The sequence below is a fragment of the Carcharhinus amblyrhynchos genome, chromosome 10 (genome assembly GCF_965287045.1).
Source record: "Carcharhinus amblyrhynchos chromosome 10, sCarAmb.v2.hapA, whole genome shotgun sequence".
NCBI lineage: Eukaryota > Metazoa > Chordata > Chondrichthyes > Carcharhiniformes > Carcharhinidae > Carcharhinus > Carcharhinus amblyrhynchos.
Genome location: NC_137333.1, coordinates 28,412,320 through 28,436,495, shown reverse-complemented (window position 1 = coordinate 28,436,495; position 24,176 = coordinate 28,412,320). Strand labels below are relative to the sequence as shown.

The following is a 24,176-nucleotide window of genomic DNA, read 5'->3' as shown; positions in this document are numbered from 1 at the left end:
CACTTTGAAAGTGTTGGGAATTTGATATCACTACCTGGGAAGGCTGTGGAGGATGGAAACTTTACAACCTTTAAAAAGTATTTGGATGAGCACCTAAAATATCATAACATTCAAGGATATGGGACAAGGCTGACAACTGGGATTAGCGTAACACAGGTAGTAGTTATTATTGATGTAGACCCGATGGGTCGAAGGGCCTTTTCTATACTGTACTACTCAATAACTCTATGACTATGACTAAGTCAGGATAATGAGTGACTTAGAGGGAATCTTCCAGGTGGTGATGTTCCCATTTATTTTCTGTGCTTGTCCTTCTAAATGGTAGTGGTTGAAAGTGCATAACCTCACATTTTTCCACATTGTGTTCCATCCGCCACTTCTTCGCCCACTCTCCTAACCTGTCCAAGTCCTTCTGAAGCCCCCACTTCCTCAATACTACCTGACCCTTTACATATCTTTGTATCATCTGCAAACTTAGCAACAGTGCCTTTAGTTCCTTCTTCCAAATCATTAGTGTATATTGTGAAAAGTTATGGTCCCAGCACCTGACCCCTGACACACATCACTAGTCACCAGCTGCTATCCTGAAAAACAGACCTTTATCCTCCACTCCCTGCCTTCTGTCAATCTTTTATCCATGCTAGGATCTTACTCTTAACGCCATGGACTCTTAACTTATTTAACAGTCTCCTATGCGGCACCTTGTCAAAGACCTTTTGGAAACCTAAATAAATCATGTCCACTGTTCTCCTTTATCTAACTTCCTTGTTACTTCCCCAAAGTACTCTACCAGATTTGTCAGACATGATCTCCCCCTGATGAAGCCGTGCTGACTCAGTCCTACTTTATCATGCACTTCCAAGTACTACATCATTTCATTAATAATGGACTCTAAAATCTTGCCAATGACGGAAGTCAGGCTAACTGGCCTATAATTTCTTGGCTGCTGCCTGCCTCCCTTCTTAAACAGTGGTGTTACATTAGCTACTTTCCAGTCTTCTGGAACATTCCCTGCCTCCAGTGATTCCTGAAAGATCACCAACAATGCCTGCACAATTTCCTCAGATATCTCTTTTAGAACCTTGAGTGTAGTCCATCTAGTCCGGGTGATTTATCCACCTTCAGATTTTTCAATTTCCCTAGAACTTTCTCCTTAATGATGGCCACTACACTCAGCTGCGCCCTTTGATTCTTCTGGAGCTCTGGCATCCCACTGGTGTTTTCCATCGTGAGGACTGATGCAAAATAACTAGTCAGTTCCTCTGCTATTGCTTTGTTTTCTATTAATACTTCTCCAGCCTCATTTTCCAGTGGTCCAATGTCTATTTTTGCATCTCTCTTACCTTTTATATATTGAAAAAAACTCTTCCTATCTTCTTCGATATTACTAGCTAGCTTACACTGATATTTCTCTTCTCCCCACTTACTGCTTTTTCAGTTGTCCTCTGCTCACTTTTAAAGGCTTCCCAATAATCCTCGCCACTTTGTATGCTTTATCATTTGCTTTTATGCTTTCCTTGACTATATGATCAAGGATAGTCAGCATGGCTTTGTCAGAGGAAGGTCATGCCTGACAAATTTGATTGAATCCTTTGAGATGGTGACTAGATGTGTAGATCAGGTTAATACAATTGATGTAGTTTATATGGATTTCAGCAAAGCCTTTAACAAGATCCCACAGGGAAGTCTTATAAAGAAAGCTAATGCACATTAGATACAGGGTAATTTGATAAGGTGGATTCAAAATTGACTTGATTGTAAGAGATGGAGTGTGATGACAGAAGGCAGCTTTAGTGACTGGAAGCCAATGTCCAGTGGTGTACCACAGGATGCTGGGTCCCTTATCATTCATCATTTATACAAACGACATGGATGACTACATGGGGCTAGGATTAGTAAGTTTGCGGATGATACAAAGATTGGCCGAGTGGTTAATAGTGAGGTTTACTGTCTTACAGGAAGACGTAGATAGAATGGTGAAATATTCAGATAAGGGGCAGATTGCTAGTGTTATTGGAGATGGTTTAAACTAGATTTGCAGGGGGATGGGAACCAGAGTGCCAGAGCAGATAGTGGAGCCAGGGTGAAAATAAATGATGTTAATAGTTCATGCAAAATCTCAAATAGAAGTGTGTGTTGTAATAATCTTCTGAGGTGTGTCTATTTCAATGCCAAGAGTATTGTGGGGAAGGCAGACGATTGAGGGTGTGGATTAACACATGGAATTATGACATCATAACTGTTAGTGAAACTTGGCTACAGGAGGGGCAGGACTGGCAGCTCAATGTTCCAAGGTTCCAATGTTTCAGACGTGATAGAGGCAGAAGGCTGGAGGGGGTGGCATTGCTAGTCAGGGAAAATGTTGCAGCAGTGCTCAGGCAGGACAGGTTAGAGGGCTTGTCTACCAAGGCCATATGGGTGGAGCTGAGAAACAGGAAAGGTATGACCACATTACTGGGGTTGTATTATAGACCACCCAATAGTCAGCGAGAACTGGAGGAGCAAATCTGCAGAGAGATAGCAGATAACTGCTGGAAACATAAAGTTGTGATAGTAGGGGATATTAATTTTCCACGTATAGATTGGGACTCCCATAGTGTTAAAGGTCCAGACGGGGTGGAGTTTGTAAAATGCGTTCAGGAAAATTTTCTAAATCAATATATAGAGGTACCAACTAGAGAGGATGCAATATTAGATCTCCTATTAGGAAATGAGTTAGGGCAAGTGACGGAAGTGTGTGTAGGGGAACACTTTGGTTCCAGTGATCATATGCCATTAGTTTCAACTTGATCATGGATAAAGATAGATCTGGTCCTCGGGTTGAGGTTCTAAACTGGAAAAAGGCCAAATTTGAAGAAATGAGGAAGGGTCTGAAAAGTGTGGATTGGGACAGGCTGTTCTCTGGCAAGGATGTGATTGGTAAGTGGGAGGCTTTCAAAGCAGAAATTTTGAGAGTGCAGAGTTTGTATATTCCTGTCAGCATTAAAGGCAAAGTGAATAAGACTAAGAAACCTTGGTTCTTGAGGAATATTGCAACTCTGATCAAGAAGAGGAGAGAGATGTATGACAGGTATAGGCAACAGGGAACAAATAAGATGCTTCAGGAGTATGAAAAGTGCAAGAAACTACTTAAGAAGGAAATCAGGAGGGCTAAAAGAAGACATGGGGTTGCTTTGGGAGTCAAGGTGAAGGATAATCTGAAGAGTTTCTACAGGTATTAAGAGCAAAAGGATAGTATGGGATAAAATTGGTCCTCTTGAAGATCAGGGTGGTTGGCTTTGTATGGAACCAAAAGAAATGGGGGAGATATTAAATGGGTTTCTTGCATCTGTATTTACTAAGGAAACTGGCATGGAGTCTACGGAAATAAGGCAAACAAGTTGGGAGGTCATGGAACCTATACAGATTAAAGGGGAGGAAGTGCTTGCTGTCTTGAGGCAAATCAGAGTAGATAAATCCCCAGGACCGGTTAGGGTTTTCCCTCGGACCTTGAAGGAGACTAGTGTTGAAACTGCAGGGGCCCTGGCAGCTATATTTAAAATGTCGGTGACCACAGATGAGATGCCATATGTTTGGAGGTTAGCTCATGTTGTTCTGTTGTTTAAGAAAGGCTCAAAAAGTAATCTGGGAAATTATAGGCTGGCAAGTTTGACATCAGTAGCAGGTGAAGAAGTACTAAGAGATAGGAGCTACAAATACTTGGATGGACAGGGACTTATTAGGGAGAGTCAACATGGCTTTGTGGGTGGTAGGTCATATTTAACCAATCTATTAGAGTTTTTCAAGGAGGTTACCAGGAAAGTGGATGAAGGGAAGACAGTGGATGTTGTCTACATGGACTTCAGTAGGCCTTTGATAAGGCCCCGCATGGGAGGTTAGTTAGGAAGGTTCAGTTGCTAGGTGTACATGGAGAGGTAATAAATTGGATTAGACATTGGCTCAATGGAAGAAGCCAGTGAGTGGTAATGGAGGATTGCTTCTCTGAGTGAAGGCCTGTGACTAGTGGTGTGCCACAGGGATCAGTGCTGGATCCATTGTTGTTTGTCATCTATATCAATGATCTGGATGATAATGTGGTCAATTGGATCAGCAAATTTGCTGATGATACAAAGATTGGAGGCGTAGTGGACAGTGAGGAAGGCTTTCAAAGCTTGTAGAGGGATTTGGACCAGCTAGAAAAATGGGCTGAAAAATAGCAGATGGAGCTTAATGCAGACAAGTGTCAGGTATTGCACTTTGGAAGGATAAACCAAGGTATAACATACAAGGTAAATGGTAGGACACTGAAGACTTCAGTAGAACAGAGGGATCTGGGAATACAGATACATAATTCCCTAAAAGTGGCGTCACAGGTAGATAGGGTCGTAAAGAACGCTTTTGGAACATTGACCTTTATAAATCAAAGTATTGAGTATAAGAGTTGGACTGTTATGGTGAGGTTGTATAAGACATTGGTGAGGCTGGATTTAGAGTATTGTGTGCAGTTTTGGTCACCTAATTACAGGAAGGGTATTAATAAGGTTGAAAAAGAGTGCAGAGAAGGTTTATAAAGATGTTGTCAGGACTTGAGAAACAGTTACAGAGAAAGGTTGAATAGGTTAGGACTTTATTCCCTGGAGCATAGAAGAATGAGGGGAGATTTGATAGAGAACAAAGAACAAAGAACAACACAGCATGGGAAACAGGCCCTTCGGCCCAACGAGCCCACGCCGCCATTTTAACATTATGAGTGCCCTCCTCTATCCATGACCTTTGTCTACACCTATTGGGGAAGATTGAGGGAAGACTAATTTAGGGACAATTTGTTACACCAATCAGCCTAAGAGCACGTTTTTTGGGATGTGGGAGGAAACCGGAGCGCCCGGAGAAAACCCACGCAATCACGGGGAGAATGTGCAAACGCTCACAGACACCGGCCCAAATCCATGTATCTGCACAGCAAACAGTGATAGTCACTGAGCTGTCATGTTGCCCGTCAGATGGTCCAGTTTAAGCGTACACTAGCGACGTGAAGCGCTAGGCAACTCTCGAAGCAACATCCAAGAGCAGGCATCGCACGACCCACTGCGCATATGCCCCTTGTTGGTCAACAAGGCGGACTGAACCGCTTGTGAAGTAAAACAAAAGACATCAGTAAACATGCAAAACTTAGGCAGGCATTTACGGAATCCCCAGAAGCGCAGAAATAAAGCAAGTGAGCCATGAAATATGTTGGAAGATCCATAGGAATCAGTTGATTCCCAGGGACGTCCCAAAGCTCTTGATCTTTATTTAGAAAAGTCTCCTGTACCCCTTCCTCTCCATCCCGCTCATGTGCCTGTCTAAGTAAGCCTTAAACAACCCCAGCGTGCCTGCCTCCACCACCCTACTTGGCAGTGCATTCCAGGCCCCCACCACCCGCTGTGTGAAAAACCTCCCTCTAACATCCGAGTTATACTTCGCCCCCCCTCACCCTAAGCCCGTGGCCCCTTGTAATTATTGTGTCCGACCTAGGAAAAAGCTTACCACTGTTCACTTTATCTATACCCTTCATAATCTTATACACCTCTATTAGATCTCTCCTCATCCTCCGCCTTTCTAAGGAAAACAGCCCCAATTTGCCCAATCTTTTCTCATAGCTCAGGCCTTCCATACCAGGCAACATCCTGGTAAACCTCCTCTGCACTCTCTCCAGGGTCTCCACGTCCTAGAGGTGTATAAAATTATGGTGGGTATTGATAGAGTGAATGCAAGCAGACTTTTTCCACTGAAGCTAGGGGAGAAAAAAAAACTAGATGACATGGGTTAAGGGCGAAGGGGGAAAAATTTAAAGGGAATATTTTGGGGGGGGTGTTCTTCACACGGAGAGTGGTGGGAGTGTGGAATGAGCTGCCAGATGAAGTGCTAAATGCAGGCTCACTTTTAATATTTGAGAATAACTTGGACAGCTAAATGGCTGAGAGGGGTGTGGAAAGATATGGTCCACATGCAGGTCAGTGGGACTAGGCAGAAAAATGGTTCAGCACATCAAGAAGGGCCAAAAGGCCTGTTTCAGTGCTGTAATGTTCTATGGTTTTCTGCTTCTATGAAATTTAACCCTAAAAGTGTAAGGTGATACATTTTGGAAGGAGTAATTTGACAAGAAATTATTCAATTAACAGCATGACACTAGGAAGTTCTGAGGATCAAAGGGACCTTGGCGTGACGGCACAGTGGCACAGTGGTTAGCACTGCTGCCTCACAGCTCTGGGTTCGATTCCTGGCTTAAGTCACTGTCTGTGTGGAGTTTGCACATTTTTCCCGCATGTGGGTTTCGTCTGGGTGCTCCGGGTTTCCTCACACAGTCCAAAGATGTGCTGGTTAGATCACTGGCCATGCTAAATTCTCCCTCAGTGTACACAAACAGGACCCGGACAACTAAGAGTTTTTCACAGTAACTTTATTGCAAGCCTACTTGTGACTAATAAATAAACTTTTATGTTTGCCCACAGATTTCTGAAGGTGGAAGGGCATGTTAGTGGGGTGGTGAAACAGGCATTTGGGACACTTGACATCAATTAAGGCATAGATTATAAAGCAGGGAGATCATGTTGGAGTTGTATAGAACTTTGGTGAGGCCACAGCTAGAGTACTGTTTGCAATTCTGGTCTCCACATTATCAGAAGCATGTGATTGTACTGGATGGGGTGCAGTGGAAATTCACCAGAATGTTGCTTGGGATGGAACATTTATATTATGAGGAGAGGTTGGATGCGTTTGGATAGTTTCCTTTGGAGATGGGAAGACTGAATGATGACATGATCAATGCGTACAAGATTACGAGGAGCATAGGTGAATAGGTACAGGGTGGATAAGAGCAGGTGTTCCCCTTGGTTGAAGGGTCAGTAATGAGAACTGAGGGCCAGGAGGTTTGGGGGGACATGAGGAAAATCTTTTATACCCAAAGGGTGGTGATGGTCTGGAATGTGCTGCCTGGGAGAGTGATAGGGGCAAGTTGCCTCACACCCTTTAAAAACAACTTGTTTGTACACTTGGTATGTCATAACATTCAAGGCTATGGGCCAATTGCTTGTAAATGGAGTTATGAGGTCAGATGTTTTTCATGTGTTGATGCAGACTTGATGGACCATAAGGCCTTTTCTGCACTGTGTGATTCTGTGTTTAGAGTGTGCATATCACATTAAAAGTTATAGCTTCCCAATTGCAATTAATGTAATTTACATTTATATTGAACATATTTTTCTACTTCCAGCTACTCGGCTACTACATTTATGGTGCACCTGGCTTTCTTTAATGAAAGGATCATCAATACCTTTTCCTGAAGTTAGGGGAGTCTAATTCTAGGGGGCATAGGTTTAAGGTGAGAGGGAAGGGACATCAAAGTGTCCAGATGGGCAATCTTATCACAAAGAGGGTGGGGAGTGTCTGGAACAAGCTGCCAGAGGTAGTAGCAGAAGTGGGTACAATTTTGTCTTTTAAAAAGCATTTAGATAGTTACGTGGTAAGATGGATATAGAGGGATGTGGGGCAAATGTGGGCAATTGGGATTAGCTTTGGGGTTAAAAAAAAAGGGTGGCATGGACAAGTTGGGCCAAAGGGCCTGTTTCCATGCTGTAAACCTTTATGACTCTCTGAAAATTTTGAGAGTGCTGTGGCCTACTGCATGCACTACCCGGGGGTTGCAAGTAGTCTGCATCGCTAGAAGTGGTACTGAACATATGAATGATGTAGATTGTAAAACAATTGATTTGATTCTCTTGTGATTCTTTTTTTTGGGGGGATGGGAGAGAAAGGAAAGTTGTAAGTATTTCAATTTCCATGTTATCAATGATAGCTGCTGACAAAATAGAATAGAATTATAGAATAGAACCCCTACAGTGCAAAAGGAGGCCATTCAGCCCATCGAGCCTGCACCAACCATAATCCCACGCAGGCCCTATTCCCGTAACCCCACATATGTACACTGCTAATCCTCCTGACACCAGGGTCAATTCAGCATGGCCAATCAACTTAACCTGCACATCTTTGAATACTATTAAAAAGTATTAAAATAATTTTAACCTTGCCAATATTAAGTTATGGATAGCAACATCGTGGCAATGATTACAATAATTTCAATTCCCTCCCTAACGCATTATGGGTGAAAAGTGTAGAGATCACTTTCAATGCCTTGAAGACTTTCTAGGCAGCAGAAGGAGAGTTAAAAGGATTAGCGGAACGCAACACACCTTTGCTTGCCAATTTAAACTGTGGTGGGCAGATGCGCGTAATGCATTTCTTTGAGCATTGCCCCCCCTACCCCCCCTACCCCCCCCTCCCCCCCCCACACTATTGGGAACATCCTTTCTACACCTTTCTGATCCTGTTAGAATTTTATAGGTATATTGAAGTTCCCTTCATTCTTCTGAACTATTGAGAATATGATCCTAACCATCCTAACTAACTCAATCTCTCCACATACATCAGTCCAGTCATCCCAGGAATTAGCCTGGTAGACCTTCTCTGCACTCTCTCCAGAGCAAGGATAATCTTCCTCAGATAAGAATACCAAAACTATAGCCTCACCAAGGTCTTGTATAATTGTAACAAGACATCGCTGCTCTTGTACTTTTGAATCCTCTCACTATGAAAGCCAACATCATTTACCTTATTTATCCTCTGTTACATCTGCATGCTTACCGTCATCGACTGGTGTATGAGGACACCCAGATCACATTGCACATTCCTCTCTCAAAAATTATAGCCATTCAGATAATATCTGTCTTCCTGTTTTTGCTACCAAAGTGGATAACCTCAGGTGCATGATACTGCACCTGGCCGAGGCCATAAATAAGTTTTTTGTGTCGGTCTTCACGGTAGAGGACACAAATAGCTTAACGAACATTAACGGCCGTGGGACTGTAGGGGGTGAGGTCCTTAAAATGATTACTATTACTAAAGAGGTAGTGCTTGGTACACTAATGGGACTAAAGGTAAAAAGGTCCCCGGGTCCAGATGGAATGCATCCCAGGGTACTGAAAGAAATGGCAGAAGTAATAGCAGATGCGTTAGTAGCAATTTATCAAAAGTCACTGGACTCTGGGGAAGTGCCAGCTGATTGGAAAACAGCTAATGTGACGCTGCTGTTTGAAAAAGGAAGTAGACAAAAGGCAGGTAACGACAGGCTGGCTAGCTTAACGTCCGTAGTTGGGAAAATGCTGGAATCCATCATTAAAGAAGAAATAGCAGGACACCTGGAAAAGAATGGTTCGGTCAAGCAGACGCAGCATGGATTCATGAAGGGAAAGTCGTATTTGACAAATTTACTGGATTTTTATGAAGATGTGATGAGTGCCGTTGACGGAGGGGAACCGGTGGATGTGATGTTTTTAGATTTCCAGAAAGTGTTTGATAAGGTGCCTCACAAAAGGTTGCTGCAGAAGATTAAGGTACACAGAGTTGGGGGTAAAGTGTTAGCGTGGATTGAGGATTGGCTATCTAACAGGAAGCAGAGAGTTGGAATAAATGGGTGCTTTTCCAGTTGGCAGTTGGTGACTAGTGGTGTGCCACAGGGATTGGTGCTGGGGCCTCAACTGTTTACCATGTACACAGACAATCTGGAGGAGGGGACCGAGTGTAGGGTAACAAAGTTTGCTGATGACACAAAGATGAGTGGGAAAGCAAATTGCATGGAGGACACGGAAAATCTGCAGAGAGATTTGGATAGGCTGAGTGAGTGGGCAAGGATCTGGCAGATGGAGTATAATGCTGGCAAGTATGAGATTATCCACTTTGGAAGGAATGATCGTAAAATGGACTATTATTTAAATGGTGAAAAATTACAACATGCTACTGTGTAGAGGGACCTGGGGGGCCTTGTGCATAAGAAATAGGAGCAGGAGTAGGCCATCTGGCCCTTCGAGCCTGCCCCACCATTCAATAAGATCATGGCTGATCTGTTGTGGCTCAGTTCCACTTTCCGGCCCTCTCCCCATAACCCTTAATCCCCTCTCTTATCAAAAACCCATCAACCCGCTTCTTGAAAATATTTAGCGAGGCAGCCTCCACCACTTCAACGGGCAGAGAATTCCAGAGATTCACCACCCTTTGAGTGAAGAAGTTCCTCCTCAACTCCGTTCTAAAACGCCCCCCCTTTATCTTGAGGCTGTGCCCCCTAGTCCTGCTGTCTTTTTTGAGCGGGAAGAGTCTCTCCACCTCTATCCTATCCATCCCATTCATCATCTTATACGTCTCAATGAGATCTCCCCTCATTCTTCTAAACTCCAACGAGTACAAGCCTAGTTCATTCAGCCTCTCCTCATAGCTCAACCCCCTCAACTCCGGTATCAGCCTAGTAAACCTCCTCTGCACTCCCTCCAAGGCCAAAATATCTTTGCGTAGGTGCGGCGCCCAAAACTGCACACAGTACTCCAGCTGCGGCCTCACCAATGCCCTATACAGCTGCAGCAAGACCTCCCTACTTTTATATTCAATCCCCTTCGCTATGAAGGCCAGCATCCCATTAGCCTTCCTGACCACCTGCTGCACCTGCAAGCTGGGTTTTTGCGACTCATGCACAAGGACCCCGAGGTCCCTCTGCACCGTCGCCTGCTGCAGTTTTTCGCCACGTAAGTAATAGTCCTTCCTACCATTCTTCCTACCAAAGTGGACCACCTCACACTTGCCAACATTGAATTCCATTTGCCATTTCCTGGCCCATTCGCCCAGCCTATCTAGATCCTTCTAGATCCTTGCATGAATTGCAAAAACTCAGTTTGCAGGTATGGCAGGTGATCAAGAAGGCAAATGGAATGTTGGCCTTTATTGCGAGGGGAATGGAATTGAAAAGCAGGGAGGTCTTGCTGTAATTGTACAGGGTATTGGTGAGGCCGCAACTGGAGCACTGTGTGCAATTTTGGTCCCCTTGTTTGTGAAAGGATATATTGGCCTTGGAGGGAGTGCAGTGATGGTTCACCAGGTTGATACCGGAGATGAGGGGTTTAGCTTATGAGGAGAGATTGAGTAGATTGGGTATGTACTCGCTGGAGTTTAGAAGGCTGAGGGGCGATCTTATAGAGACATATAAGATAATGAAGGGGCTAGACAGGGGAGAGGCAGAGAGATTCTTTCTACTTAGAAAGAAAACAAGAACACAGCCTCAAAATAAGGGGGAGTCAGTTTAGAACAGAGTTGAGGAGGAACTTCTTCTCTCAGAGGGTAGTGAATCTCTGGAATTCTCTGCCCATTGAAGCAGTGGATGTTACCTCGTTGAATATGTTTAAGTCACAGGTAGATAGATTTCTGATCAATAAGGGAATTAAGGGTTATGGGCAGCAGGCGGATAAGTGGAACTGAACCACTTTCAGATCAGCCATGATCTTATTGAATGGCGGGGCAGGCTCGAAGGGCTAGATGGCCGACTCCTGCTCTTATTTCTTATGTTCTTATGTTGTGTATTTGCCTTCTCACTCAACTTGCCCAAATCATGTTGAAGCATCTCTTCAGATTGTTGAGGAATAAAATGAATGATTTGTGATTGGATGGAGAGGAGGAGAGATTAAACCATAAAAGGTTTCATGGTCCAAAAACCAAAGGGATGGAACTGGCTGCAAAAGATGTGTCCAAATGAAGTGTGATTGGCTATGAAGCAACCATCCAAATGCAACATGAAGGAATCAAGAAACACAACAAATCCCAATCAAAAATTAATTAAATGGAGACACAAATATGTTGAAAATAATGTTGAGTCCAGAGAACTATGGAGTGCTGAATTGAAAAATGTAATAAGATTCCTCACGCTTGTGGTAATCTTTATAAGAATACAGTAGAATGCCAAGGACAGAAAGATGTGGAGATGCTGGTGTTGGACTGGGGTAAGCGCAGTAAGAAGTCTCACAACACCAGGTTAAAGTCCATCAGGTTTATTTGGTAGCACAAACCACAAGCTTTCTGAGTGCAGCCCGTTCATCAGATGAATGGGAGTTCTGTTCACAAACAGGGTTTCACATAAAGATACAAACTCAATTCACAAAATAATGATTGGAATGCGAGTCTTTACAGGTAATCAAGTCTTGAAGGTACAGACAATGTGAGTGGAGAGAGGGTTAAGCACAGGTTAAAGAGATGTGTATTGTCTTAAGCCAGGACAGTTAGTGAGCTTTTGCAAACCCAGGCAAGTCGTGGGGGTTACAGATAGTGTGACATGATTCCAAGGTCATGGTTGAGGCCATCCTCATGTGTGCAGAATTTGGCTATCAGTTTCTGCTCAGCGACTCTGCAGTGTCCTGCGTTGTGAAGGTTGCCTTGGAGAGCGCTGACCCGAAGATCAGAAGCCGAATGCCTGTGACTGCTAAAGTGTCCCCCAGAACAGAAAGCTCAGAGGGGGAGCAAGATGGAGAATTGAACTGACAAAAGACAGGAATCTGAGACTCATTTTGGTGGACTGAACAGAGCTGTTCCATAAAGCAATCACTCAGTCTGCACTTAGTTGCCCCAGTATAAGCAGATCACATAATAAACAGTGAATATAGAGTACCAAATTGAAAGTCGTGCCCTTCTTTCATCTAAGTCTCCGTAATTGCCACAATATAGGTCCATGTCGAAATCCAAACTTTAAATTCATCCACTTACCTGTCATACTCTTTGTGTTAAAGCAAACACACCTCAGACCATCTTTCCTGTCATGTTTTGTACACTCCCTGTGTTTTATTTTTCTAAGCCTTACTGGACCCATTCACTGAGTTCTCTACAGTGTCTGTACTCTGTCCTATGGCCCTTTTTGACTTTTGTCTTTGGTTTCTTTGCCTTCCACTTTTCCCCTTACTGGTTTTTATTTCTGTCCCCACTTTATTTCCCCTTGACTTCCTGCATTGGTTCCCAACCCGTGCCACATTAATTTAAACCCTTTCCAACAGCAGTAGCAAACACTCGGCCTAGGATTTTGGTTTCAGTCCTGCACAGGTGCAGACCGTCCAATTTGTACTGGTCCTTTCTCCCCCAGAACCAGTTCCAATGTCCCAGGAATTTGAATCCATCTCTCTTGCACCATCTTTCAAGCCACGTCTTAGCTATCGTGACGATTCTACTCTGACCAGCATGTGGCACTGGTAGCAATCCTGAGATTATTACTTTTGAGGTCTATTTTTTAGTTCAACTCCTAACCCCCTAAATTCAGATTGTAGTATCTCATCCTGTTTTTTACCCATATTGTTGGTGCCTATATGCACCATAACAGTTGGCTGTTCACCATCTCCTTCCAGAATGCTCTACAGGCACTCTGAGATATCCTTTGCTCTTGCACTAGGGAGGCAACATGCCATCCTGGAGTCTCATTTGCATCTGTAGAAATACCTGTCTGTTCCCCTTACAATTAATCCTTCATTACAATAGCTCTGCCACTCTTTTTCCTGCCCTCCTGGGGAACAGAGCCAGCCACAATGCCATGAACCTGGCTGCTGCACCTTCCCCTGGTGAACCATCTGTCCTAACAATATCCAAAATGGTATATCTGTTTTGGATGGAAATGACTGCAGGGGACACCTGCACTGCCTCTTACTTTTCTTCTGTCTGCTGGTCACCCATTCCCTATCTCCCTCAGTAATTTTTATCTGCGGTGTGACCAATTCACTGAATCTACTATCCATAACTTCCTCAGTATCGTGGGTGCTCCAAAGTGAATCCATGTGCAGTTCCAGAGCTGTCAACTAGTCTAACAGGAGTTGTAGAAGGGCTCCTGAATTCCCACATTGCACAAGAGGAGCATGACATGGGTCTGGGATCTTCTGCCATGACTGGTATGATTTAGGGGCTGTTGAACTTGGGGGTGGATTGTTGGTTAGAACCAGGTGCAGGCATGTCTTCCTGTGCTCCTGTCATTTGCAAGAGTTGCACCAAATCACAATGCTGCAGCAGTGGTTTGGTACAGTGGGTGGACTGGAATGGTATCAGTCCAGCTGTCAGACGCATCCATTCTTTTTCTGTCTTTTCTAGTATCTGGAAGTCTTCTGAGGCTGATAGGAGGCAGTGTTTGTGTCAGGCTGCTACCTGGTTTCAGTGGATTCTGTGGTTTTATTGTACTGGCTGCTTATTGTGAGCGGTGTGGATAGGCTGTCATCTGAACTGACTGGCCCTGGTGGAGGCAATGGTTCTTCTGGAAGTTGTTCAGATTTTGGTGTCATCTACACTGGAGGTGCTGTGTTCATCTATGCTATGGGTTTGTCTGGCCCTTGGATCATTTCAGGGACCTGAAAAGCAAAAGAACTGACCTGTGCCATGAGCAGGAAGAAGGTGCCATGAATTGGGTTGCTATTTTGTAGTTGAGCTTTCAGAATGAGGCATTTCTGACTGTCTGGGAACCTTCTGCAAGTGCTATGTGAATTTCTGTGCGGTGTGATGCCACTGACCAGCAAATCATTTCAAACAATATGTACCTTGGGTTATTCACAGCAAACAAACTACTGACTATATCTAGCCAGCCCATCTATGCAAAACTGAAAGCAATGACCAACGTGAGATGTGATTCTGTGATTAGACAAAACTTGCTAATCAATCCTGATTTTGCTAAGAATTATGCTAAAACCAATTCAAGATTGTCATTTTTTTAATTCATTTCTGGGATTTGGGCATTGCTGGCTGGCAGCCCATCCCTGGTTGTCCTTGAAAAGGTGGTGGTGAGCTCCCTTCTTGAATCGCTGCCATCCATATTCTGTGGGTTGACCCACAATGCCATTAGGAAGCTAATTCCAGGATTTTGACCCAGTGACTGTGAAAGAATGGTGATATATTCCCAAGTCAGGATGATGAGTGGCTTGGAAGGGAACTTGCGGGTGATGGTGTCCTTATGTATCTGTTGCCCTTATCTTTCTAGATGGGTTTGGAAGGTGTTGTCTAAGGATCTTTGGTGAATTGCTGCAATGCATCTTGAAGATAGTACACATTACTGCTACTGAGTGTCGGTGGTGGATATTTGTAGATGTGGTGTCAATCACATCCTGAATGGTGTCAAGCATCTTGAGTGTTGTTGGAGGTGCACCCATCCAGGCAAGTGGGAAATATTCCATTACCCTCCTGACTTCTGCTTGGAGATGGTGGATGGGCTTTGGGGAGTCAGAAGGCGAGTTACTTGTTACAGTATTCCTAGCCTCTGACCTGCTCTTGTAGCCACTGTGTTTATGTGGTGAGCCCAGTTGAGTTTCTGGTCAAAGGTAATCCCAAAGATGTTGACAGTGGGAGATTATGTGAGGGTAACACTATTGAATGTCAAGGGCAGTGGCTACAGTGTCTCTTATTGGTGATGGTCATTGCCTGACATTTTTGTGGCACATATGTTACTTGCCACCTATCAGCCCAAGCTTATATATTTCTTAGATCTTTTTTGCATTTGAACATAGACTGCACGGGCTCATAGTATGGCTCATTTACACATTGCTTCTAAATTATTTACACAAAGTTTCTAAAACTTGATTCTAATTCTTTTGAATGCTGAAATTCAATGTGAGATTTGACCATCCTTAGGACAGTGGAGACACCAGACCCAAAATTGACGGACTAGTCCATGTGGGACATGGAGCCGGTGCTGCTGTCCCTGGATATATTCACACACAGGATCTTGACCTATCAGAGTGAAGGCTTTGTCCATACATTTAAACAAAAACTTGACAGATAACTGTTTCTTGGTTCATTCCCCAGCAATTTCTTGTCCAATCAAAACCGACTTGCCTGGTTGGAATGTGAACAAAAAATTGGCAGTTAATTGCCCTCTGCTGCATTCTCCATGACAACACCTCTGCCAATCAGAATTCAGTTGTCAACTATTCAGGACTCTCTTCTCACGCAGTATAAATTATTACTCCCTTCACTGTTATCTTGCAATCTGTCCTGATTAATGCAAGATGGAAAGTTTGGACAGCATGTCTCTTTTTTCAGCAATACTCAGGTTTTTAACTACAAAAATATTCTATTCATTTGTATTAAAATTCTTGCCTACATGAGTACTCTGTGTCCAACTTCCTATTCGTTGATGATTTTAGGTGTTTTTTAAGTCAGTATTGAATAATATCAACTTTACTTTTGCAAATATTCATAGTGGAAATTTCCAACATAATCTGTTTGCTACATTTATGCTATCCTTAATACACTGGACCTCAAGTGCTTCTCATCCTCAAGATGATTGCTATTAAACAAACAACTCCAGAAACTATTCGACATCCATATCATCATGCAAGCAGCAATCTTGCATTTTTATGTTGCTAATTGACGGTGGTTTGTTGGAACGTACATGAAACATTTTGAATTGCATAATTAAAAAAGGTATATATTAGAACATAGAACATTACAGCGCAGAACAGGCCCTTCGGCCCACGATGTTGCGCCGACCAGTTAAAAAACAATGACCCACTAACCTAAACCAATCCCTTTTCGTCCATAAACCTATCCACGGATCTCTTAAATGCCCCCAAACTAGGCGCATTTACAACCGCAGCAGGCAGGGCATTCCAATCCCTCACCACCCTCTGGGTAAAGAACCTACCCCTGACATCCGTCCTCTAACTACCCCCCCTTAATTTAAAGCCATGCCCCCTCGTGCTAGCTTTCTCCATCCGAGGAAAAAGGCTATCACTGTCCACCCTATCTAAACCTCTAATCATCTTATATGTTTCAATAAGATCCCCTCTTAGCCGCCTTCTTTCCAGCGAAAACAACCCCAAATCCCTCAGTCTCTCCTCATAGGACCTCCCCTCCATACCAGGCAACATCCTGGTAAACCTCCTCTGCACCCTCTCCAAAGCCTCCACATCCTTCCTGTAATGTGGGGACCAGAACTGCACACAGTACTCCAAGTGCGGCCGCACCAGAGTTGTGTACAGTTGCAACATGATGCTGCGACTCCTAAATTCAATCCCCCTACCAATAAACGCCAAGACACAGTATGCCTTCTTAACAACCCTATCTACTTGATTCCCAACTTTCAGGGATCTATGTACGCATACACCTAGATCCCTCTGTTCATCCACACTATTCAAAGTCCTCCCGTTAGCCCTATACTCAACAGATCTGTTATTCCTACCAAAGTGAACTACCTCACACTTCTCCGCATTAAACTCCACCCGCCACCTCTCGGCCCAGCTCTGCAACCTGTCCAAGTCTTCCTGCAAACTATGACACCCTTCCTCACAATCTACCATACCTCCGACTTTGGTGTCATCAGCAAATTTACTAATCCACCCAACTATAGCCTCATCCAGATCATTAATAAAAATTACAAACAGCAGTGGCCCCAAAACAGATCCCTGATGCACACCACTCGTAACCGAACTCCATGACGAATATTTACCATCAACCACCACCCTCTGTCTCCTATCTGCTAGCCAATTCCTGATCCAATTTCCTAGATTACCCTCAATCCCATACATCTGCATTTTCTGCAGAAGCCTACCATGGTGAACCTTATCAAACGCCTTACTAAAATCCATATATACCACGTCAACTGCCTTACCCCCATCCACCTCTTTGGTCATTTTCTCAAAAAACTCAATAAGGTTAGTAAGGCACGACCTACCCGCTACAAAACCATGCTGACTATCTCCAATCAATTCATTACTCTCCAAATAACTATAAATCCTATCCCTAATAATTTTTTCTAAAACCTTGCCCACAACAGAAGTGAGACTCACCGGTCTATAATTCCCAGGGAAGTCTCTGTTCCCCTTCTTAAACAATGGGACAACATTCGCTAACCTCCAATCTTCCGGTACTATACCAGAGGCCAACGACGACCTGAAGATCAGAGCCAGAGGCTCTGCAATCACTTCTCTTGCCTCCCAGAGAATCCTAGGGTAAATCCCATCCGGACCAGGGGACTTATCTATTTTCAATCCCTCAAGAATATCCAGCACATCCTCCTTATCAACTGTAATACTGTCTTTTCTACTCCCCTGCAACCCAGTGTCCTCCTCAGCTAAATTCTTGTCCCCCTGCGTGAACACCGAAGAGAAATATTGGTTCAATGCCTCTCCAATCTCTTCCGGTTCCACACATAACTTCCCTCTGCTGTCTATAACTGGCCCTAATCTTGCCCTAACCAACCTTCTGTTCTTGACATACCTTTAGAACGCCTTAGGATTCTCCTTAATCCTATCAGCCAAAGTCTTCTCATGTCCTCTTTTAGCCCTTCTTAACTCACTCTTCAACTCCCTCCTAGCCAATCTAAAGTTTTCTGGTGCACTACCCGAGCCCTCAAGTCTCATCCGAACATAAGCCTCCTTTTTCTTTTTAACCAACGAATCAACTTCTTTAGTGCACCACGGTTCCCTAGCCCTACCAATTCCTCCTTGCCTGACAGGGACATACCTATCACAGACTCGCAGTAACTGCTCCTTGAAAAAACTCCACATTTCGGACGTTCCCAGTCCCTGTAATCTCCTAGTCCAACCTATGCTTCCTAATTCTCTCCTAATGGCCTCATAATTACCCTTCCCCCAGCTAAGACTACTGGCCCGAGGTTCATGCCTATCCCTTTCCATCACTAAGGTGAACGTAACCGAATTGTGGTCTCTATCACCAAAATGCACACCAACTTCCAAGTCTAGCACCTGGTCTGGCTCATTTCCCAGCACCAAATCCAATATAGCCTCACCTCTAGTTGGCTTATCTACATACTGACTCAAAAAACCCTCCTGCACGCTTTGTACAAAAATTGACCCCTCTAACGAGCTAGAGCTATAGCAATTCCAATCAATATTAGTAAAGTTAAAGTCCCCCATAACAATTACCCTATTACTTTCACTCCTAACCAGGATCGTCTCCGCAATCCTTTCCTCAACAGGGTTACAGGGTTAGCATCTGGGATGATAATGCAATATCCTCCAAGGACTGCACAAGAATGTCAGGTTAAATTATACCCTCTAATCCAGAGGTGAAAATACTTCTGACTATGTCGAACATCCGGATCATAAAAATATGTAAAAATATTACATATTTTTTGAGTGATAATGTCGTTACTGCCAGAATATATCCACACTAAATAAATATAGAATTGAATATGTAAATATGTAAAGATGAGACGTGAAGGCTCAGTTAGGGCACTGCAGAGTTACAAGTTAGCCAGGAAGGACCTAAAAAGAGAGCTAAGAAGAGCCAGAAGAGGACATGAGAAGTCTTTGGCAGGTAGGATCAAGGAAAACCCTAAAGCTTTCTACAGGTATGTCAGGAATAAAAGAATGATTAGGGCAAGATTAGGGCCAGTCAAGCACAGTAGTGGGAAGTCGTGTGTGGAGTCTGAAGAGATAGGAGAGACACTAAATGAATATTTCTCGTCAGTATTCACACAGGAAAAAGTCAATGTAGTCAAGGAGAATAATGCGATACAGGCTTTTGGACTAGATGATATTGAGGTTCATAAGGAGGAGGTGTTAGCAATTCTAGAAAGCGTGAAAATGGATAAGTCCCCTGGGCCGGATGGGATTTATCCTAGGATTCTCTGAGAGGCTAGGGAGGAGATTGCAGAGCCTTTGGCTTTGATCTTTATGTCATCATTGTCTCCAGGTATAGTACCAGAAGACTGGAGGATAGCAAATGTAGTCCCCTTGTTCAAGAAGGGGAGTAGAGACCATCCTGGAAATTATAGACAGGTGAGCCTTATTTCTGTGGTGGGCAAAGTTTTGGAAAGGATTATAAGAGATAGGATTTATAATCATCTAGAGAGAAATAATTTGATTAGGGATAGTCAACATAGTTTTGTGAAGGATAGGTCGTGCCTCACAAACCTTATTGAGTTCTTTGAGAAGGTAACCAAAGAGGTGGATGAGGATAAACCAGTTGATGTGGTGTATATGGATTTCAGTAAAGCGTTTGATGAGATTCCCCATGGTAAGCTACTGCAGAAAATATGGATGCATGGGATTGAGGGTGATTTAGTGGTTTGGATCAGAAATTGGCCCGCTGAAAGAAGACAGACGGTGGTAGTTGATGGGAAATGTTCACCCTGGAGTTCAGTTACTAATGGTGTACCGCAGGGATCTGTTTTGGGGCCACTGCTGTTTGTCATTTTTATAAATGACCTAGATGAGGGTGTAGAAGGATGGGTTAGTAAATTTGTGGATGACACTAAAGTCGGAGGATTGTGGACAGTGCAGTTGGATGTTACAGTTTGCAGAGGGACATAGATAAGCTGCAGAGCTGGGCTAAGCGGTGGCAAATGGAGTTTAATGCGGAAAAGTGTGAGGTGATTCACTTTGGAAGGAGTAACAGGATTACAGAGTATTGGGCTAATGGAAAGACCCTTGGTAGTGCGGATGAGCAGAGAGATCTCGGTGTCCATGTGCATAGATACCTGAAAATTAGCACCCAGGTTGATAGGGTTGTTAAGAAGGCGTACAGTGTGTTAGCTTTTATTGGTAGAGGGATTGAATTTCAGAGCCATGAGATCACATTGCAGCTGTACAAAACTCTAGTGTGGCCGCACTTGGAGTATTGCATATAGTTCTGGTCGCCGCATTATAGGAACATAAGAACATAACAAATAGGAGCAGGAGTAGGCCATTTAGCCCTTCGAGCCTACCCCGCCATTAAATAAGATCATGGCTGATCTGTTGTGGCTCAGTTCCACATTCCCGCCCTCTCCCCATAACCCTTAATCCACTTGCCTATCAAAAACCTATCAACCCACATCTTAAATATATTTAGCGAGGCAGCCTCCGCCACTTCAACGGGCAGAGAATTCCAGAGATTCACCACCCTTTGAGTGAAGAAGTTCTTCCTCAACTCCGTTCTAAACCGCCCCCCCTTTATCTTGAGGCTGTGCCCTCTAGTCCTACTGTCCTTTCTGAGCGGGAAGAGCCTCTCCACCTCTATCCTATCCATCCCATTCATCATCTTATATGTCTCAATGAGATCTCCCCTCATTCTTCTAAACTCTAACGAGTACAAGCCTAGTTTATTCAGCCTCTCCTCATAGTTCAACCCCCTCAACTCCGGTATCAGCCCAGTAAACCTCCTCTGCACTCCCTCCAAGGCCAAAATATCCTTGCGTAAGTGCGGCAACCAAAACTGCACACAGTACTCCAGCTGTGGCCTCACCGGTGCCCTGTACAGTTGCAGCAAGACCTCCCTACTTTTATATTCAATCCCCCTCGCTATGAAGGCCAGCATCCCTTTCGCCTTCCTGACCACCTGCTGCACCTGCAAGCTGGGTTTTTGCGACTCATGCACAAGGACCCCGAGGTCCCTCTGCACCGTCACATGCTGCAGTTTTTCGCCATGTAAGTAATAGTCCTTCCTACCATTATTCCTACCAAAGTGGACAACTTCACACTTCCCAACATTAAATTCCATTCGCCAGTTCCTGGCCCATTCGCCCAGCCTATCTAGATCCTTCTGCAGACTTTCCATACCCTCCGCACAATTTGCCGTTCCACCAATCTTGGTGTCATCAGCAAATTTCGACACCATACACTCGGTTCCCTCCTCCAGATCATCTATATAAATGGTAAATAGCTGAGGCCCCAGCTCCGACCCCTGGGGCACTCCACTAGTTACCAACCGCCAATCCGAATAGCAGCCATTGACCCCCACTCTTTGCCTCCTATTTGACAGCCAATCCCCTATCCACGCTAACACCCTACCCCCAACTCCATGCCCCCTGACCTTCTGTAATAACCTCTTGTGCGGCACCTTATCAAACGCCTTCTGAAAATCAAGAAACACCATATCCACCGGCTCTCCTCTATCCACCGCCCTAGACACATCCTCATAGAACTCCAATAAATTCGTCAGACACGACTTCCCCTTAACGAAACCATGCTGCGTCTGCTCTATCAAACAATTCTCCTTAAGATGCCTCGCTATTTTCTCCTTGATCATGGATTCTAACATTTTACCTACAACAGACGTTAAACTAACCGGCCTATAATTCCCTGCCTTTTGCCTGCCACCCTTCTTAAACAACGGCGTAACATTAGCCGTTTTCCAATCTTCCGGCACTTCCCCGGAATCCAGCGAGGTTTGGAAAATAAACACCAAGGCATCCACTATCACCTCCGCCATTTCTTTCAGAACCCTTGGATGCATTCCATCTGGTCCTGGGGACTTGTCCACAATCAGTCCCTCCAGTCTTTCGAGCACCGCCTCTCTAGTAACAATAATGTCATTCAGGCCCTCCACCCCTACCATCTTTCCATCGCTAACACCCGGCAAATTATTCACGTACTTCTCCGTGAAGACCGAAACAAAAAAGTTATTCAAGACCTCAGCCATTTCCCCATCCCCTACCACTAAGTCCCCTCTCTCATCCTCTAAGGGTCCAACGTTCACCCTAGTCAGCCTCTTCCTTTTAATATATTTATAAAAACTCTTACTATCCTTTTTTATATTAAGTGCTAGCCCAGATTCATAGTTTATCCTACCCTTCTTTATCAACTTCTTTGTCACTCTTTGTTGATATTTAAACCTCTCCCAATCCTCTTCTCGCCCACTGCTCTTAGCTACTCTAAACGCATCCGCTTTTAATTTAACACTTTCCTTTACCTCCTTCGTTATCCACGGCTGATTATCTCTCCTCCTACGATCCTTTTTAACCATTGGAATAAATTTCTGCTGAGCACCAAGAAAGATCTCCTTAAAGATCCTCCACTGTTCCTCAGCAGACCTACCTTCCAATGCGCTCCCCCAATCAACATTCGCCAATTCCTCTCTCATCCTATCGTACTCCCCTCTGTTCAAACAAAGGACACATGTCCGGGAACCCACTTTCTCCTCCTCCATCTGCATCAGAAACTCCACCATACAATGATCACTCTTTCCAAGAGGATCCTTCACCACAAGGTGCAAAGATATGGAAGCATTGGAAAGGGTGCAGAGGAGATTTACCAGGATGTTGCCTGGTGTGATGGGAAGGTCTTATGAGGAAAGGCTGAGGGACTTGAGGTTTTTTTGTTAGAGAGAAGAAGGTTAAGAGGTGACTTAATTGAGGCATACAAGATGATCAGAGGATTAGATAGGGTAGACAGTGAGAGCCTTTTTCCTCGGATGGTGATGACTAACACGAGGGGCCATAGCTTTAAATTGAGGGGTGATAATTATAGGATGGATGTCAGAAGTAGGTTCTTTACTCAGAGGATAGTAAGGGCGTGGAATGCCTGCAACAGTGGTGGACTCGCCAACTTTAAGGGCATTCAAATCGTCATTGGATAGACATATGGATAATATTGGAATAGTTTAGGTTAGAGGGTCATTAGATTGCTTCTACTGGTCAGCGCACCATCGAGGGCCGAAGGGCCTGTACTGCGCTGTGATGTTCTATGTTATATGTTCTATGATCTATTTGTACTTTCATTTATAGGAACAGAAGTGGACTTCAGAAATAAACACCCTTTCTGAAAGACACAACCATGAGAAACATAAGGTAATTTTTATTGGAATTTTTAAAAGAATACTCATCTGAATACAGACATATAAAGAAAATCTTTATATTTAAAAATTTACAAATATTAAGGGGCTGACAACTGGTTTGCTGGTGCACACCATTGTTAATATGTAAATTGTCCAGTAACTTGTGACAAGGAGGAGACCCCTGTGAGTTTCAAATCATCGTATGTTGCTGTACAATTTGTGCTGTTCCACTATTAGTCTCATGAAACAGAATAGCTCGTCCTCAACCTCACTATTAGTTCTGTTATAAAGAAGAGGTTGATTCCCTTCTGAGAACTAACCCCGAAACACCCAAATAGGAGTGCCTGGCCTTGTAATCTGTAATCAATGTGTGCGTTGGTATGACCTACTCTTCAACAAACCTCGTAGTTAAATACAAAAATAAATCCCTGACACTCACTCTGAAATCAACACATAACAATTCATTTATTTAACTAATGGTAAACAATTAACTAAACTATTAACAAACCAAATAAATCCCTTTTAACTATTAACTGTTAATGGTGGGGGGGGGGTGGTTGGGGAGGGTTATAGAACAAAAAGATCAAGGGGTACAGATTCATAGCTTCTTGAAAGTGGAGTCATAGGTGGACAGAGTGGTGAAGAAGGCATTAGGCATGGGTGGTTTCATTGGTCAGAACATTGAATACAAGTGTTAGGACGTCTTGTGAAGTTGTACGAGATATTGGTAAGACTGCACTTGGAATACTGTGTACAGTTCTGGTCACCCTATTCTAGAAAGGATATTATTAAACTAGAAAGAGCGCAGAAAAGATTTACGAGGATGTTGCTAG

General features: G+C 43.8%; 1 protein-coding gene across 1 annotated transcript in view; it reads left to right on the top strand.

Annotated features, from left to right (window-relative positions):
• Positions 1 to 24,176, top strand: part of LOC145349481 (cilium assembly protein DZIP1-like) — a 390,694-nt gene that overhangs the window by 164,921 nt on the left and 201,597 nt on the right. The window contains exon 8 of the mRNA XM_080198019.1: positions 23,294 to 23,356. Coding sequence (XP_080054145.1) covers positions 23,294 to 23,356 — 63 coding nt within the window. The remainder of the gene's footprint in view (positions 1 to 23,293; positions 23,357 to 24,176) is intronic.